At 43.3% G+C, this 19,167-nt stretch overlaps 1 protein-coding gene across 3 annotated transcripts in view; it reads right to left on the bottom strand.

The window, feature by feature from the left end:
* Positions 1-19,167, bottom strand: part of fam49bb (family with sequence similarity 49 member Bb) — a 39,331-nt gene that overhangs the window by 9,280 nt on the left and 10,884 nt on the right. For all 3 annotated transcript variants that reach the window (XM_030078911.1, XM_030078909.1, XM_030078910.1), the window contains 4 exons: positions 14,476-14,567; positions 3,263-3,345; positions 1,941-2,062; positions 142-247 (listed from right to left, as the gene is read on the bottom strand). In XM_030078911.1, the coding sequence (XP_029934771.1) occupies positions 142-247; positions 1,941-2,062; positions 3,263-3,335 (301 nt within the window). In that variant the 5' untranslated portion in view covers positions 3,336-3,345; positions 14,476-14,567. The remainder of the gene's footprint in view (positions 1-141; positions 248-1,940; positions 2,063-3,262; positions 3,346-14,475; positions 14,568-19,167) is intronic.

The raw sequence follows: 19,167 nt of genomic DNA, 5'->3' as shown, positions 1-19,167 counted from the left end.
TCAACACTGAATTCTAATCCAGCTCATGACCTCTGATGACTTCTCTCTCTTTCAACTTATATAATTTTTCTTGGTCTAAACTGGGTAGCTTACATAATAAAATTCCTCTGCATGCAGCCAGTGGTTCAGTCAGATACAAACCTAATCTCTGGGAGAACTCGTAGAACTTCTTAAGTTTCCCCACCAAGGGGACCACAGCCGCCCACGCCTGCTCCTGTAACGCCTCATCATTTGGATTCTGGATCGCCTGAGAATACAAATACAAAAAAGACCCTTAGTCTAGTTTGATAAAAAAAAAAAAAAAAAATACATATGTGTATGTATATATATATATACATATATATATATGTTTAAATTTAATATCATTAGTTGAAAAAAATCCAACTAATGATATTAGACTGTAGTCAAATGAAGAGAATTCCACTTGAAGACCCACTTATTTAGCGACACTTCATTCAAGCAGACTTCTCTCGGAATCTCATGCTATTCTTTGGGGAAAAAAATAAAAATAAAAACACAGTATTGCAAGTACAGGGGGTGGACAAAATATAACCACTTAACAATATATGAATATCAAGTATGTACTGAAGCTGAAGGCATCTTTTGCCTTATCCTGATCTTTAAAAGCCCCGGACAATGCAGTGTGACCTTGGATGCTTTTTCAAGGGCAGCCCCAAGTTCTTTGAGGTATGAAGGAGACTGAAAAAGTATGTGCACTCCAAAGCTTCTCATAAAGCTTCAAGGATCTGGAGACTGCAGAGGAGATGGAAGGCATTTACTGTCATCCTGGTATTTATGGCAATGCTCTTGCATTTATTTAGCAGCATGGATAGCAACACTATCATCTTAGCATAAGGGAAAATCATGAGGGAACAGTTTTTGCTCAGTAGGGTGCAACTTGTCCTGTGAAACTGTTTCAATCACTGAGCTTTACACAACCATGCATAACAACCATTGGGCCCAATGGCTCCAATGAGATAGTTTCCCAAACCACTGCATATTCACCGAGTTTAACAGCCAGCAACAGAAACGGCAGGTTGAAGGAATCCTTAGCTTTCTCCAAATGTAAATCTCTCCCAATGGATGAAAAAGGGTTAAAGATGTTTTCATCAGGATCTTTTCATTGCTCAAATGTCCAAGGTCCTCACAGCAACTTACGCATCCTCATGCACCAGCTTTGGGTGTGAGCGGCCTCCAAAGGCCAACCCTGCCATAAACACGTACTTTAAGAAGCTTCTGATCCAGCGTTTGTTGAGACTGTGTAACGGAGGCATTGACTCGTTTCAGGCTGTAGTTTGTCATGTTTAGTGTTCATCTGTCCTTGTTGATGGGCTTCAATTTGAGACCACGGTCCTGCTTTGCTAATGCAGTTTGTTCATTAACGGCGTACAGTTACAATATTATTGCGTTTTGTGTGAGCAGTGCTTCAAAATTCATGCAACAACTATTAAGCCTCTTTGGATCTCTGTTAGTTGCCCCATTATGCTTTGAAAGCTCACACATAAAGGTTGTGAGTGTTAGATCCTTTTAAAACCCCAAACACACTGCTAATTGGCTTTCAACTTAATGAGTCACTTGCTCCCTTTGTAACTAGAGTTTTGTTACTTCAAAGTTAAAGCGATGTGAGAGAATTGTAGGGTTATTTTCATTATTTTGTCCACCCCTGTACAGAAATGGCTGTACCAGCTTGGATTGCAATAATTATTTATAATAACTGCAAATAAATAAGACAAAACTGATATGAAAATACTCTGAGTTTGACTGCAGCAATTGTTGGCTACAGTCCATGCACTGAACCAGAATACCTCAACGTCTGAGACACTTTTCAATGCTGGAAAAAAAACAGCACTGTAACTGTGATATTCTGTTGATTAATTATGCAAAATTAATTGAACTATTCCCCAAGAGAGGTCACTTGTGAAGATGAGGTATGTTTGCACCTCTCGGATCTCCTGGCCTGCTCCCTTGTACGCCTGCAGCTCGTCCAGGATCCCTTTTGCGTCCTTCAGCACCACGTCCACCTGGTCCCACACCTCTCTCTCCGCTTCTGTGGGCTGAGCATCTGCAGTGGACACAAACAGCACGGAGGTTAACAGGGCACACCTGCTGGGCTGCATCTAATCCATATTCCCCAAAGCAGCATACGCTACAAGATAGCGCTAGGTGATAAATCAAATTCTGCAGTATGATAGATGAATTCTGATGAACATTATGAAAAATCCAATATATTTTTTTTATTATTTTAAATGCAACTACTCTATGTATAGGAAAATAATTCACTGAAATCATTTCTCTCTTTCTCCACTGCTTCCCATTCAGCCTTGACCCCGCCCACTCTCCTGGAAGCGTGGTAGAAAAACCGGGAGCGAGATGAGAGAAGACAAATGAAGAAGGTTATGTCGCTTTTATTGTATGGAGCCGATTCGGTTTGAGAGTGCCGGTTGTGAAGCGGACCCAAGTTGTTCGTCAAGTCTGCCTGTGAGAAGTGGCGAGGAAGAGGTGCAATACTGCAAACCTCTTCCACCGCCTCAAGCAAAAGCATGGTGCCAAGTGTGAGGATGGTAGCAAACTCTAGCTCCCCAGCAGAGGCAATGCCCTGCAGAACAACTCAAACTGGCAGCTACAGCCTGTTTTTTGCAAACCATATGAAAGTATAAGCAGTATTTTTCATTTGAGATCATCATTTTTCATTTAGGACTTATTCAGAAGACTGATTTCAATAAATAAACACATGCTGAAAATAGCATGGCGGTAACATGGTAGCAGTCACGTAAAAAAATAAAGTTTACAGAAAAAGTTACACCACCATGGCATGCTGAATATTGATAAATACTGTGGTATGACTTTTAAAAACACACCACCCAGAACTAGTATGAGAATATTCTTTCTGCTGAAGGTACTGTTCACTCTCTGGGGCTTGCTGTCTGCTGAGTGAGAGAAAACTACGGTATAGGATCAAGCCGCGATGAGGGGGCCTTTGGCTACACACACACTGAACTTCAGGGCTTTACATTTGAGGAGGGGGGCTCTGCTGCCCTGATTGATATTCCACACACACTCCGGCATGGAAGAGGCAGGATGATGGAGAGCGCCGAGGCTTGTACTTGTGCATTTGATTCCTACGCCTCTGGGAAGTGTACGGCGTAGAAGATAAGTGGGGGTGAAAAGACTCACAGTAGAGATTGGAGCTTGTAATGTCACGCTTAAGATATTCATGTGATCGATATCGGGAGAGGGAAGCGATCGTTTTAAGTAAACTTACTTTCAAAATCGAGGAAAAAATTGGGCTCCTGTTCCAGATCTGTGCAAGTCAAAACTTTCAGGAGGTTCCCCATGTTACAATACCTGCCGAGAGAGAGAGAGAGAGAGAGGGAGAGAGAAATAATTAATAGACGCGATCATTCAACACTTGTGAGATCAGGTCATCAGGTGGGTGGGTGAAAGGGGAGTCATACGGTGTCAACACACACAGCGGCCACACCACTGCATCCATGGCACCTCAACTCCTGTTCTGCTTCATTGCTCTGGTGCCTGTATGAACTCAGTGGCCTAGTGCCCCAGATGTGCCCGCCGCTCACAGACACCGGCGTTCCCCTTGGACCTCCTGTGGGTTTCCTGTGCCCAGTCCCTTGCCAACCAGATGTCGAACCAAAACAGCACAACCACCTCCCAAAAATAAAAAAAAAACACGTGTGGGGTTTCTGCTTTACTAAGTTGCTTCCCAGCAATCTCAGGCAGTTACAGGCAGTTGTATGCAAAGCAATCCACTTCACAAGCCTCCTCAGGGAAATCAGCTATAATTAATCTATGTTCACATCTACACACAAAGTAGGTAGTTGCTTGCTGCACATAATAGGCCACATCCAATTAAACTTGTAAAGTATAAGGAAAGTTGCTTAGAAGAACTGTAAGATAAGCATGGGATGTTATTAATTTTATTCATGGCACCTATTGTTTATATGTGGACCAGGTCGTGCTATATATTTAAAAAACATCGTCTCAATAAATCAAAAATCAAAATTATATCAACATCTTGATATGAGACCAACTAGTGTGTGGGATTTTGGATATCATAAAATCGTGATGTAACACAAGTGTTGTCTTTTCCTTGTTATACAGACTGCATTACAATAAAGAAATGCAATTTGCTGAATTTATTAGACTGTTTTAGCTATCCTATTGTTTGCTTCTACCTGCTTGGCCATCATATCCACATTAGTAATGAATGTTTGTCAGAAATCTTTTGTGTGTAAATAAGCTATCAATGCACCAATAGTCATTCTTTTCGATATTGTCGTAATATCAATGTTGACGTTTTCAGCCAAAGATCCATGTGGCTCAGGCCCAGTCACACTGGTGTAGAAACACAGCAACATTCGTCATACTGTAGCAGCATGCAGACACACAAACTCACACAGAGCAAAAGGCACAAAGTGAGAAAACCATGAGGCAGAAAGCTACATTATCACTCTATTCAGCCACACATTTCTTTGGGATAACCATTAGCCAAATTCTAGGAAAATGGTGCAGACGTCATGTCAAAACCTGTGTGGGACCTAAACCTCGGGCTGTTTCACAGCGCTGTACAACCAGTGAGGCTGACGGTCGCTCAGCACCTGGAAAGAGACTAAACCACACACAACTGCCAAGCGCACACACTGGTACAGTGCGCAGGGCTCTTACCTGCTAGACATTTCAAAGTTTCCCTCTTTGTCACACCTTCATTTCTTGACTAGACTTCAGCTGATGTTCAAAATGATGCATTCCATAAGTGGAGACGTATGGCACTGTCAACTCGGCCGTACTATTGAGTACTGCTCACAGTAAACTGGAAGAGTGCAGTACTCCGTCGGAGCGGGCTGTTCCTCAGGTTTAGGTTATTTTCTTATGTTGTTTAAATTGTTCATATTTCTATTTTTTTTCTATATTCCTTGTTTATAGTGTTTATATTGCTTGTTGCTATTTATTATCTTTTTATACTGTAAATAATGCTTCATATCTTGCTATCCACTTTGCTGCTGTAATGCTTGAAATTTCCCCACTGTGGGACTAATAAAGGAATATCTTATCTTATATCTCCTGTTTTCCTCCTTCTCTGGACTATAAGCGACCCTGTTTCCTCAGGCAAACTTGGGAGACACTCAGCAGCCACTTGTAGTTGGAGTTTAGCTTTGACTTGTCCTCTCTGTATCTGTTTCACTTTATTACACACATCATACCAGTGGTCAGGAACCTGTGGCTAGGGAGCCATCTCTGCCTCTTTGCCAGAAGTCATCTGGATTTTGACACAATCTGTGTCTCAAAAAGAGCACAAACTGAAATGTCAAAATTCTCTCTCTCTCTCTCTCTAACTCTCTCTCTCTCATATCCTGTTTTTTTTTTTTTTTTAACCCTTGATCAGTGCAATCACGGCAAACGCATGGCACGACCGTGGGTATAAAATTTTAAGGTCACACTGAAGCAGCATTTTGAAAGCCGACTGTTTCCCTAATTTGAAAATATCTCCTGTTGAAAAAGGATGTTGGGGTAGGACTAAATATGAGAGTAGCAGTTTTATTTGATGGGAAGGATGTGATTGTTGAAAAATGCAATATTTTTGGTGGGTTTAATTTCTTCTTCTTCTTCTTCTTTTTTTTTTTTTTGGATACCTACTGGTTCATCATGTAACTTTTGAAGATAAACCGCTTTCCAGGATGTAGAAGTAATGGGTTTGATACAGATATAATAAATAAATAAATAATGAATCAATAAATCAATCCATCAAAATTTATGAATTCTTTGTTATAAAAGTTAACAGAGGAATAATATTCTTCCTTACCTCAATTTTCAAACTTTTCACAACCTGATCAGAAATGATAAGATTAATTTTTTTAGATTTTCACGACCGGCGGAGGCACCACGGATGTTGGACGAAAAAACTGTTTTAAGCCTCAGCAAAGAAAAAAGGGAAGCTTTGATTTTAATCTTAAGGCTACGGCTGTGTTAAATGTAAAAAGAAATTGGAAAAGCAAACTTCTAACCACAAGGTCAGCAACTGAAATGCCAGCAGTGCCTGGAGGACTGAAATACCACTGAACAAGGAGCTGCGCCAATTGCCACTGTGTGATAAATTGATTGGTTGACTTGTCAATTGAAGAGGAAGAAGAAGAGGAATAGGAAGACCATAGAGCTCAAGTCTGAGGGTCACATCTGTGACCTCTCTATAACAACATTCAGATTGCATTGTCACACACACACACCTTCCCTGCTGAGGCATGCCACTGACACACACACACACACACACACACACACACACACATATATGTACACCTCAGCTGTGACTTATGCAATGAGAAGTGACAGCCTTGCGAGGCTCTTTGCTCCAGCGCTCTTCCGACTCCTCGAAAGCGCGGAGCCGATCTCGTGCTGCAGAGACACAGAGGTCAACAGCCATATGACGAGTCAGAGATCTGTAGCAGTTTGTAGAGAAACCGTGGCAGCTTCCATCAGCGCAGACAGATTTAACCCTTGGTGACAGAGAGGAGAGCTAGCATGTATTTTTTCAGAGGGTGGAGGCAGGGTGAACACTGAATAGTGATGAAGTTAAACTTTGGCAGACAGATGTCACCCCGGATGAGTGACGGGTGAAAAGCCAGAGTGACGGAGTGAGTGAGGGCTGGTGGTGACACAGTAAATCATGCCAACACAGGTAAAGCTGAGAGACAGGGAGGCGTTGCGACAGAGCAAACTACCCACTCAGCATTCAGCAGTGGGGGAATAGATGGAGGAAAAAAGGAGTGTTTTAAAATGCATGAGGGGCGAAGTGAGAGAGAAGCAGAGAGAGGGGCAAAGATGATATTTATATTTGTATCCCTGATATAAAAATGTAACAGTGGGTCATGTTTTAAAAGCAAAATATTACTAATGAATAGTACATGAGTGTTTAAGTGTAAATATACAAAAGGTTATGTGCACATAAATGGTCTTAATTATTATCATTAGCACTGTTAATATTATCACTGAAACAGTTGGGTTAAACATCCTGTAGAAACCCTCCGACCACCTGCTAAGCCCCACCTGCCTCGCCCAGCCTCGTCTTATTACCCTCCGCTAATGTGACCTGAATGTTTGGCTGCACCAACACTGACACCTCACTGGCTGTCGGAACGCAGCACCTGAGCCAGCCTCAAAGGGGACAGGCAAGAGGGATGAGAGCTGTCACCGAGCTCGCCCTGCCCATCAACGGGCCTCACCCGGTCTTCTACTGCCACCTTCCAGCCACATACACACACACACACGCACACACACACACACACACACACTAAGCCTGGCTCGCAGCGCTGCCAGGGCTTGCTGTGCTTACGCGAGCACTGGCGGCACAAAGGCCCAGAGCTGCTCCCTTGTGCTGTTTGAAATGAGGTCATTTTAAGGACGGGGATTTGTGTGGCTGCATTTCAAAGTCCAACTGAGAATTCTCAAGCCTGCTGAAAAAAAAGCACATTTTACAGTTTTTACATTTTGTTATACCAGTAAGTAATGCCTTTCTTAATATTCACATTTTATCCATCATTTACAGGTTAAATATGAAAATATTAACCATCACTGGCTTGGTAGTCAATATAAACTTCCCAACAAACATTCCTTTTCAAAGTCATCATTCACCAGTCATTGACCGTGTGTCGAGAGGTGAGATTGAGAAGTGCTGGCTGAGAGTGGAGAGATGTCAGAGAGATGGGTGGAGGAATTCAAGCCCCCCCCTCCCTCAGTGCCTTTACAGTACCTAGGGGTGCTGGCATGTCCTGGGCACCATGGAGTGAATGACGGCAGGCTTGTTGTTGTTTTGAGCCCCCCTACTGAGCGATCGCGTGCTCACAGCGAGGAGGGGAGGGCTGCTCCTAAGGCCGGGGGTAGACTCTTGACAGCCAGGAGCCCGCGCAGCTCTCCCATTGGCTAAGCCGATCTACCCAACAGCTCGCTGTATCCATGGAGTCGAAAAAAATTTGGTGCCATTGAAAACATTTCAGCAGCCAATCAGAGGACGGCTCCGGGTGAGGAGAGAGTACAGTAGTAGTAGGACTTGAAAGCACATGAATATATTAATACAGATGAGGTAATGCGCCAAAAACAGCAGATTAGTGAGGGAGTGAAGTCAACTGAAGACGGTGGAGGAATATCTATCTCCACCACTGAGCACTCAGTGATTTAAATGGACCATTTTTGTGCAGCAAGGCAAATTCAAAATAAGCATTTTATTTTTAAATGCAAAATAAAATCAGAATAGGGATGAACACAATGTTCAAATCAAGTCAGGATATGTTGACATATTTTAATCAGTGTGGTATTTACCAGAGGGTTGTATGCCAAGTCTAAAAAACACTAAAAAAAAATACTAAATGCTGGATATGAAATAATAAAAAAATTCCACAGTCTAAATATTTAGAGACTGGCAAAATAATATGAGAGTGGAGCCTGTGTGGTGAAAAACACCAAAACAGTGCCACGCCCATGCAGCAGTATGACCTCTGGATGGCACTGCCTTTTAGCGTCTCAGAGTCACTGTGCTTCTCTTTAAGAGCACACCGAGATGAGAAGCGGCTGAAACAGAGCACTGCGGCAACGTCCTGTTTAAAAAAAAAAAAAAGAAAAGAAAAGAAAAAAAAAAAAAACAGGAAAAAAAAACACTGCTAGGGGTGATGGCCGGCTAATGGAGAGGGGGATAGTGCTGACATTCCACTACTAGGCTGCAGCATGAGGATCCACGTGCCCCGCTGCTTTACTATGGAAGAAAAACAACGCCCTCCCCTCCCCACCCAGACGCAGACACAGCACGGCGTGTCACGTGGGCACCGCCGTGGAGAGGCTGAGCGCTTGCCTGGGGCGTGGAGGGGGGATGGGGATGGGGATGGGGATGGGGATGGGGAGAGGCAGAGTGTGCGTGTGTGCGTATTTGTGTCTGAGATTATGTGGGGCTGGAGAGGAAACTGCATAGCTCATATTACTCTATATTATTTGATTTTTTTTTTTCAAAGTGAGAGTCAGAGTATTGCGAGTGGAGATGTGTGCTGAACGTGATGTTTTGCGTGTGTAGAAGGGGAGGGATTGCGGAGCGTCACACTGCGGCAAAGGCGGGCAGAGCTAGGCAGCTTTAAACTTGACCCAGATTCCCCGGGTGACACGCCACATCGCATTAGCCCACTCGGCCAGAGCCGGACCCGCCGGAGCTTGCTGACACTGGCCCGACTCGACAGGCAGAAAATGGGGGAGCACTTCCCAAATGGGGCTGGCATGTGCACCCCCACCCTACACACACACACACCCAAACCCGTACACCCAACCTTTCCTCCTCCTCACCCCTCACCCCCTTTACCATCTCTTACCAATACTACCCAGCTGACTGAAAACGGCTTAGGGGGGTACATGGTGAATGGGGGAGAGACGGGGGGGGTCTTGATCGGGTTATGCCGTTTGTTTGTTTATGGAGTGAACTTGATTACCCCCATAGCCACGCCTCTATGTTGTTGCTCCGCGGTAAACATCGACTAATGCACCCCTCACCCAGATTCTGGCAAATCAAAACAAACCTCAGCACTACGGGATGGCAGAATCATAATAACCGGCAGTAATACTACTGAAACTACTAATACTACAAATACTCCAATATCAGCTGTCTTGACTTCCTGCCATGTTACTGCACTACTAGCAGCCTGGATGTGTTCTTCCTTTCAAGAAAATGTTCTCCCCCTTGAACATCTAGTACAGCTCCTTTAAAGCTCTCTGTATCAACACCGGTGCAGCCGTGATGAATCTAATCAGAAAATGACCAGATGAAAACCAAACAGTTTGTCCAGAGAAACAAGATCAGAGGAAGATGAAAGTGGGAGCCTAAGCCTCAGCTAAGCCCTCCTCTTTGGACTGCACCTGATCAAAGTTGGAAACCATGGAAACAGGCACATACACAAGAGTCCGCCATGACGCAGGCTCCATTGAAATCGAGCTGTGTAAAAAAAAAAAAAGAGGCTCTCGGCGCCACTCTTCATTAGCCACATCAATACGACACTTTATATCATTAGAGCACATCAGATACTGACAGCTCGGTTGATGTGTAATTTGGGATCAGTGCAAATAGATTGATGAAAGGCCTATCTGATCATCTCGAGGAAGCAGGATGATCAATATTCTAAAAAGATTAAAAGAAACTGGAAGGTTCTGCTTTGGCAGATATAACTAGTCCATGTGGTAGGTGAGAACTCTACCCCAAATTTACGCTTTGAGCCTCCACTGCATCAGCTGCAATGGGCACGTCTCTGCCTCAGAAGCATGGCACTACTCCAGCTAGTCCTCCCCACCCTGTCCTTGAGTTTTCTCACTCCTCAGTTGGGCGTGTTTGGAAACGATGGTTGTGGTGGTGGTTGGGGGGGTGGAGAGATGGGGGCATGGGGTTGCATGTTGACTCAGTGTCACAATCCAGGCAGCTGCCTCACAATCCCATTCACAGATCCCCTACATTCTTCTGCTAAACACCCCAGAACCATCATTATTCGAGTGACCTTCTGACTTGAGAGTGACTCACATGCCTCAAAACGTCCTTTAAGTCTCACTCGCTTGCTCGCTCACTCACTGCACCCTGAGGTGCTGCTGGAATAGACTGGTTTACATTGGTGATAGTGAAGGCAAAGTAAAGCCTGGAATTAAAAGGTACATTTTTTGTACATTTAAGGTAAATGTACAAAAAAAATGCAGTGTACCAGCAGCCAAAATAATGTTTTTCCTCCACAATGTTACCCTAACAGGATTTAGGGTGGGGCACAGCAGAGTACGCAGAGGTTTTGGAGGGATGGTGGGTTTTGGTAGAAGAGTGCCGGCGTTTCATTCAGAAAGAGGTGACTGCCATCTGGAGGATGAAAAGAGTAATGCATAGAAGGCATGATCAGTGGGGGAGACCACTCCCAAACCCTAACCATCATTATGTGGGGTTTAAGTATGCTCAGGTTTAAGAACACAATTCAATTAAAGGCTTTGTGCTGACTTTAATGACCACTGTGATGTTCCTTGCGTCCATTTTCCTGTTTACACAGACCTATTGACACACAATAGACCAGAGATTCAGTCATAACTTGCTGCAGGCTATGCAATGCTGACACACAAACCTGATACTTACAGCTCCTCAATGATAAATGCTTTTATTTTTCATTTGATAGCACATGGGCTCATCAAAAATATGCAAAAGAAATAAAATTTTCTCTTCAAGTCATTTTAAGAAAACACAGATACACCACGCCCAACTCCTTCCATACTCTTGATGATATTCATCAGGTAATAAGGTGATATAAAATTATAAAAGTCCAGCAAACAGTTATGCACTTACATTTATCAGTCCAGAGGCTCCACTTAGTTTTGCATTTTTTATTGCACTCAACAGGGGAGCAGTATAACACTATTTAATGCTATTCCCCTGCTGATTGCAATAAAGGATGCAAAATTAAGTGGAGCCTCTGTACTGAAATATGAGAGTGTGGACCTGGTCACTAGACATAATCATTTTCAAATCTATAAAAAAATATTAAAATCATTAATAATTCAGCACTAGAGCATTTTTTGTAAGATAACTAGTTGGAGGTGCTCTAACAAAACCACTTTCTTAGTTTCATTTTTAAAATCATAGTCCAGAAATATACTCCTTGCATATCCACAAAGAAGAAAGACTATTAGTAGAGTATTTTTGAAAGTAAGTTCTTTTGAATGATATTTTTCAGCAGTTACAATGAACTCTCACTGTAAAAACTCTCATTCATTGCAAAACTGCAGCATGAGTTATACAGAACATAATTTCTTGATCTTGTCAACACATCAGTTCTATTGGCTGACTGGTGGCATCAACAAAAAGTGAACCAATAGCACCACCCAGTGTTCATTTCAGGGAAGGACCTGACTCCTTTTTGCAAACCACCTGATAAATTTTCAAATGGCATTTCTGTAGCCTGAATGATAATTCCATGTTTTGTACTCAACAGGCGGACACGGCACTGAGGCTGTGCAGCAGGAACGCAGGCGGTCTGATGTGCAACTCAAGGGGAAGCCAGCAGGAAGGTATACAGCATGTCAGCCCTCCAGTGGCATAAATAATATATCACTGAGGAGAAGATGGGAGCTTTTAGCTGACATAACAAGCCACTCTGCATATTACACCCACTCAGACATATCATCTCCCATTACCTATTCAGTCGACGTGTGCACTCGTGGGGAGCCTGTGCGGCTTCCATATGCTGAGTCAAGAGGAGAGTAACTGATATTTGCATGTCGTCAAACACTTGTGATTATTTTAGCAAACCCTCTCCCAGGTAAATTGGTTAAATAGCATTTGAGCCTTTGTTTTGTGTGCGATTTTTCCCATTCCTGCTTCAAAATTGCCAGGGTGAAAGGAAAATAATGGACAGAGTGGCAAGTTTAGGAGTGTGTGAACTTAGAGGGCTAAACATAGACATGATCGTTTTCAGTGCAGCTAAGGGTATGGTACTCCTGGAGTTCACTGCCAGCTGAGGGCAGTATTGACTCACCTATGATACAGTAGCAGCAGAGCCAAGAAAAGCGTTACCTCAGGCTACTGTACCACACCTCCTCCTGACTTAGTGAGGCTAATCCAGCCTGTACATTCACACAAAACTCATCCTGCAGCATTAACTCGACTCCATTCTCCGTTTATTATGCAGCGCTTCCACTGTTTCCTTGTTCTGCCACAGGGTCATGTACAGCCAACTCACTAAAATAGTTTGCCATTCAGGCTAAGCCGCTGGATTTGAGTCTTATACCCAGGCATCACAGCAGCTTGGCATTAGCCTATAAACACAGCGCAGACCTCCTAGGGATACACTGACTTAGCGGCTCTATATATGAACCGACGGAGGCTAAGCTGTCAAAAAGGCACAGCAGGTAACCTCGCACATTCCAAGGCAACAGCTAAGCCCGGTGATAGTGGCGTGTCAAGGTAACAATCTCCAAGGAGACAAGGGGAGGAAAATATAAACAGGAACAGGCAGGCATGTGAGTAGAGGGAAATAAAATGATGTGGAGTGCGGTGTAGACAGACAAGCCGACTGTAAAATAACAGCCGCTTTAGCTTTTAGGAGGAAATATTAAAAAAGGAAACAAGAGCAAAACCCCAGCTTCAGGGGAAAAATGGCCCACACAGACTACACATGGCTAAAATACAGATTATTGGCCTAAAATCAAGGAGAACCCAAGCACAAACAAATAAGCCTACAACTATTTGAATGGCTCTGCGGTTTCGCATATAAACACTACTGGTCAGCAGCACAAAGCAGCCAACAATTAACCAAAATGAAAAACTAATACGACCACAATTGGTGGGTTTCATATTCACATGTGGGGACGTGAGGTAGTGACCCAGTGAGCTGTAGTTACATAAACACACTGGCCTTGGGGAACAGGAAGCGGGAGCACCTACATTACTCAACTCCTTTTTATGGCCCACAATGCACTTCATTTCCTGAGCCGGCATTACGCGTACACCCACAGCACGGCACATCAAGACTATAATAGGCATAGGTGCACCACAGGCAGTCTTGCATAATGACATGTCTGCATCAGCGTGCCCCAGCTGCTGGTTAGCAATGCTCTGGCTACAACTCCCAAATTCATTTTCAAATAAACCAAAACCCAACCAGTGAAGTTCTAAATTATGTCACCGGGATACATTTATCACCATCTCTTATATTCAAATTGCTCTATTTTAACAGGCGATCAAAACCTTGCTAGGATGGTGGTAGCATGTTTTGTATCTCCAGTGTACCTTGATGAAAAAAGCTTCTTCCATTCAAGCATCAAAAGCCTAATAACAGAGCACCAAGACTCAAAACAATCACAAAGCACACTGAATTTCAGTTTTTTAAGGATATTTTTACAGCGAGAGCAGGCAGTCCACTCCCTTCCATTATTTCTTCTCTATTTAAAACAGACAGCTGGAAAGCAGTGCGACAGGAGAGAAGCTTCAGCCGGATTTGATTCGGGCCAGCAGGGGCACACAGCCGTCCATAAAGAGGGATGTAAGCCTGTGCTCAAACTGCAGCTGCAAGTGTCCCAGTTCTGAATTTTCCCCTCATGTGTGACACAAATCGGCACAAAATCGGATCCCAAGGTATGCGACCTACATGCAACGTGTATGTGAATGCTCAATTTGGAATTTGTCAGTGTTGGCATAAGTAGTGGTGTGAGCACACTGCAAAAAAGTTGCCATCTTAACAAGTCATGTGGTCTCATATTTAGTCTTAAAATCCTGTTTTTCTTAAACAAGTGAAAAGCTTCATGTCTTACAAGAAAGTATAAATACGTTGAAAGAAGTCAGAATATGGCAGATCAGCCCAATCAAGAAAATGATGCTTCAATTTAAAAAAAATCTGCAAACAAGTTGATTAGCACTGGAAACAAGTGGGATTAACTCATTCCACTGGATTACAGGAGTGACTGGGCAGCAGCACCTACCAGCAGTGAAGCTGTGTGACTGTCAGTCAGGAGCAGGGAGGCCCGGCCTGGCAGGTGGCCCCGGGTCACAGTCCTCCAGCAGAGGTCAGCCTCTGAAACACAGTTGACAGTAACATCATCACACATCAGTCTCACCAAGCAGATAAACCTAGAGCCAAGTCAAATAATTAATACCATCAACAGAAATTTATTGATTCAAATGTTTGCAATTGAGTTTCTACAGTCACTTATCAAGTAAAAACAAACTTGCTGGTTATACCTCCATGAATGCCATTAAGATACATACACCAAGCTAGTATTGTATTGAACAACAGGAACAAACATCCTGGAACAAACTTTCCGAGTCCAGTGACACTTACGTCACCTTTTACTTCCCTTTAGTGTTAGCTGATTAGAAATTGAATCACGCAAAATAAGTTTCACATTAGCAGTAAGGCCACCGGTGCCACGGTGAGTATGCAGTAACATGGTGGCCCTAACCCTCTGTGTCAAACTTGAGCTAATTGTGGAGTTTTTGAAAACATGGAACAAACATGCACTTAAAATCACCACCACTTCCTATTGTGCAACACTTCCTCTGATTCAGTGCGCACTTCGGGTTTTCTACAGACTCCACTTCCTCCTGTAAGGCTGCAAGAGCGCCAAGACAGAGCATTCTCAGTCCAGCTCCCACTTATTTAAGCAGGAAAATGTTACGATAATGCAAAACCAACCCAAAGTGCCTGTTTAATATGTAACTTAAATGGTCAATTCTTAAAATTAACCTAAAAGCAACATTTCTGGCCCTAGTGTCAAGCGATCCAAGCAAGACAAAGGACTCAACTCCTGAGTCGCAGTTTAACATTCAACACAGTCTCTTCAGACCACAAGCCAGTTTCAGAGGCTGCATGGCTCTGACTGAGAGTACAGGCTAAGTAGACTGTGAGACCATTAGGACCAAGGCACCTCTCTCTTCGCCAGCCTGCATACAAATGCACAGCCACAATAGTAGTGGTGGTCATGCATGAATGTGATCTCACTTCAAGCGCTTAAACTTCAAACAAGCAACGACGGTATAGGAGCTGTGGGAGAGTCAGCTAGCGAGGCAAACTGCCAGCGGTACGTGATCGAATGAGACATTGTGAGAAAAGACAAAACTTCAGAGGAAAAAAAAAGGTAGGCTTTAGAGAAATGGATTAGATGCTTGAATGAGTAATATTATGATGAGTTAGTTATGCAGATCTTCCTTCTGCACCTGGAAAATCACTTCCTATCATTTTCCAGCTTCTCTTCTTATCCCTCGCTTTGGCAGAGCCTTTTCTCTGCTTCCATGCAAACTGACTGTTGCTTGCATCTAATCCAATAAGAACTGAAATGTCACGGGGGACATTCTGGGTGACATCTGTGGCAGAGCATCGTGGAGTCATGTATGCATCACGCCTACAGCTGGGGGCTCTAATGTAAGGCTAAATGGGCTCTTGAATGAGAGCATGAGGATGCACAGGTTTGACTGAGACCTATGTGGAGCAGCGCAATAATGATTCCTCACCGCTCTCCTGCTTCAGGCTCTTCATGGTGGTAATGAGCCTGTTTTGAAATAAACAAGGCCCTATGGACTAGGCATGTTTCTCTGTGACATTACTTCAACAAATACTGCCAGAATCTTCAAAGTAATGGAAATAAAGCACCAAAATAACAGGGAAATTACATTTGTATGGTGTCTTGCCTCCAAAGCTGCTGGGGGTGGATGGTTTGGTGGAACATAATGCAGAGAGGTTCAACATGATCCAATAATCTGTTATGTGCTAGGCCCACTGGTTGAAGTTTTTATGCATGCCCAACGGTGTGCAATAAACCACTAAAATACAGTTTTAAAGAAGGCATTAGTTCTAAGACATGGCCATAAAAATACAAGATTATTTGGTATCTACTGTTAAATGGGTGCATATTATGCTACTGAGCATTAGCTAAGGTGAAAAGTAACTACTTTCACTGTGACTTAAGTATGTCTTTCATTAAGAGTCAACTGGCTAAGTTAGGGAGGTGAGTGATTTTTTTTTTTTTTTTCAAATACAACTCTATTGTAGTTCACTTCTAGTGGGCTACGAAAATGATTGTGATAGTTAACAATGAATTTGAGAGATCACATGACCCAGTCATTATCATAGCAGGGCAAACTATTGTCTCCTATTCCTTGGCAAACTCATTTTTGATTATTTGCTGTACAGTCAAGAGTGTAAACAAATGAATAATGACAGTATTGTGCTATTAAACCCATTTTGTGCCCTTCAAGTTTGTGCTTTACAAATATAGGAATATTGTCGCTCCATTTGGCATTGCTGTGGGGACAAAAAAAATAGATACATGATGAGATCAGTCAGAACTGGTCGGCTATCGTGTGCATGGATTGAAATTTGCTCATCCCTCCGAGCGATGATTAAAACTAGGCTAAACCATGCCGGGAAATACAGCCAACTACAGCACAGAACTGCTGCAACCCTAGGAGGGTGTAGTTTTTGGTGTTCCAGTTATGCATTAGATCACAACCATTTGTCACGTGAGCTTCTTTAGAACTGGAAAAATTTTAATATAGGCAAATGAAAGCCAATCTAGGCCACTTTGCACACTGGCAGTTCCAAATGGTAGTGAGTGCTAACTGCTAACTGAGAGGCAACGCTGTACTTCAATAACCAGAAATCCCATAACATAATGTCAGTGAACTGCACACAGCAGGCTCATGTTTGCCAACCTGGCCGGTCTGTTATCGCTTTATACTAAAAAGGATGCCAAGGGGACAAGAGACAACAGATCTAACATTGGTGAGTCCAGCCAGATTTCTCTGGATGGAGCACCTGCTTGTTGCTGTTTAGGACACAGTTTGCATTTGGCTCTTGTTTTGATTCATCACTTCCTTTGGGCGGACAATTATCCCTGCCTCCAGGATTTGGACGAATAGTAACACAGGGTATTTTTTACAGAAAAACTTTGCCACCTGCACTTCTGGGGTAGCAACGACCCTTAATGGGGTGGCAACTCTGGTCCAGACTTATTATTTTGGGGGGAAATGCTCTTTTAACAGGGGAACGGTCTCTTCTATAAAAGGTGCTGAAACAAAACACAACTGCACTGGCAATCCAGAAAGCTTTGTAAACAAGCTCCTAAGTGCAGCTGCCACATCACGACAATTTTTCTATTAGAGTGCACATAAAACACCAGGAATAGTTCAGGGAATCAAAGAAAAATTATAACTTATGCTCAGTTTATAAGTTCAATAGGCCAACATGTAATAAGTGCATTTGTTTGGTTTTAATTTCCACCACCACCACATTAAGGGGTCAGTATGTGGGCCAACATGTGTACGCCTGCTGTGTGTGCTACACACAGCAAAACATGTGCTCACTATGGACCAGATCACTGAGGTAATCGATAAGTGACTGTGTGTGTGTGTGTGTGTGTGTGTGTGTGTGTGTGTGTGTGTGTGTGTGCGCATGGGGGGCTGGTCATGATCTAATGCTGACAGGAAAAGAGAGACAAAACACTTCCTCATCACACACACAAGGAGAGATTCTGTGAGGTGGACTTGCAGCTCAATAGAGTGTGTGTGTATGTGTGTGTGTGTGTGTGTGTGTGTGTGTGTGTGTGTGTGGGAGGGAGAGAGAGTGGGTGGCGGGGTTGACCAATAGGGACAGAAACAAAGCAAGTGACACAATCAGTCTCGGCGGTGTTGATTTCAGTGTTAAATCAGAATTTCATTAAAACTCAGGTTGCCATGACAACTTGGATTTCACTTTCTCACTGGCGAATGAGAGCTGAGGACTGAGGAGGAATATGGAGTTTGGAAAACTGACTGTGTGTGTGTGTGTGTGTGTGTGTGTGTGTGTGTGTGTGTGTAGGGACAGATACTGTAGCTGAGCCTGTGGGGCGCAGCGCTGCCTCTCTGGAAGATCATTTCATTAAGAAAAGTCTGACAGATCAGTTACTGTGCATGGGCTGGTGCAGCTCCGACTAAAATGTCAAAACAAATGAGGTGCCTTGTTGAGCGCTCTGGGCCATCCCTGTCAGCTGGGCTCAGAAAATGTTTACCATCATGCCAGGCAAATAAAATCAGACCTAAGCATGCAACTAAATCTGAGCACACAGGGAACAATATCAGCTTGATTTTACTCCGAGAATGACTGCAGGATCATGGTGATGAAATATGATGGAAGAAATAAAGACTGAGGGAAAAAGACGCTGCTAAATGTGAGATGCTATACACTGCTGGCACTTTTATTCCTCTGATACTGTGTACAAGTCTGCACATTCCTCATATATTCAGGGTTACTATGGATTTTTTGCCCATTTCACACTATGTCAGGTTGGAGGTTTGGTGCGGGGGCAGCACGGCAACAGTGTCATGCAAAAAACCAAATTTCTACCCTGCTGAGTTGCCATCTGCGGCAGCATCCCCACACTACGGTGTCCACAGACGTGTAGGCGGCCACACAAGGGTATTCTGCCTAGATTAAGACAGCATAATACAAAGAAGAAAAAAAAAACGGCATAATTACTGCCAGGTGAGGAAACTTTACTTTTGTCTATTGGTCACAGCAGCTGATACATCCCAAAAAACATCTCTACCGCTTAAATTCATTTTATCAAAAAGACAACTTTTAGAATATGACCTTGGTATCTTTGTCAAAAAAAAGACAGTGGGAAAAGGGCTTCCCAAGT

Source organism: Myripristis murdjan, chromosome 20, assembly GCF_902150065.1.
Source record: "Myripristis murdjan chromosome 20, fMyrMur1.1, whole genome shotgun sequence".
NCBI classification, from domain to species: Eukaryota; Metazoa; Chordata; class Actinopteri; order Holocentriformes; family Holocentridae; genus Myripristis; species Myripristis murdjan.
Note: the sequence above shows the minus strand (reverse complement) of the source record. Positions and strands in the feature narration are given on the sequence as shown.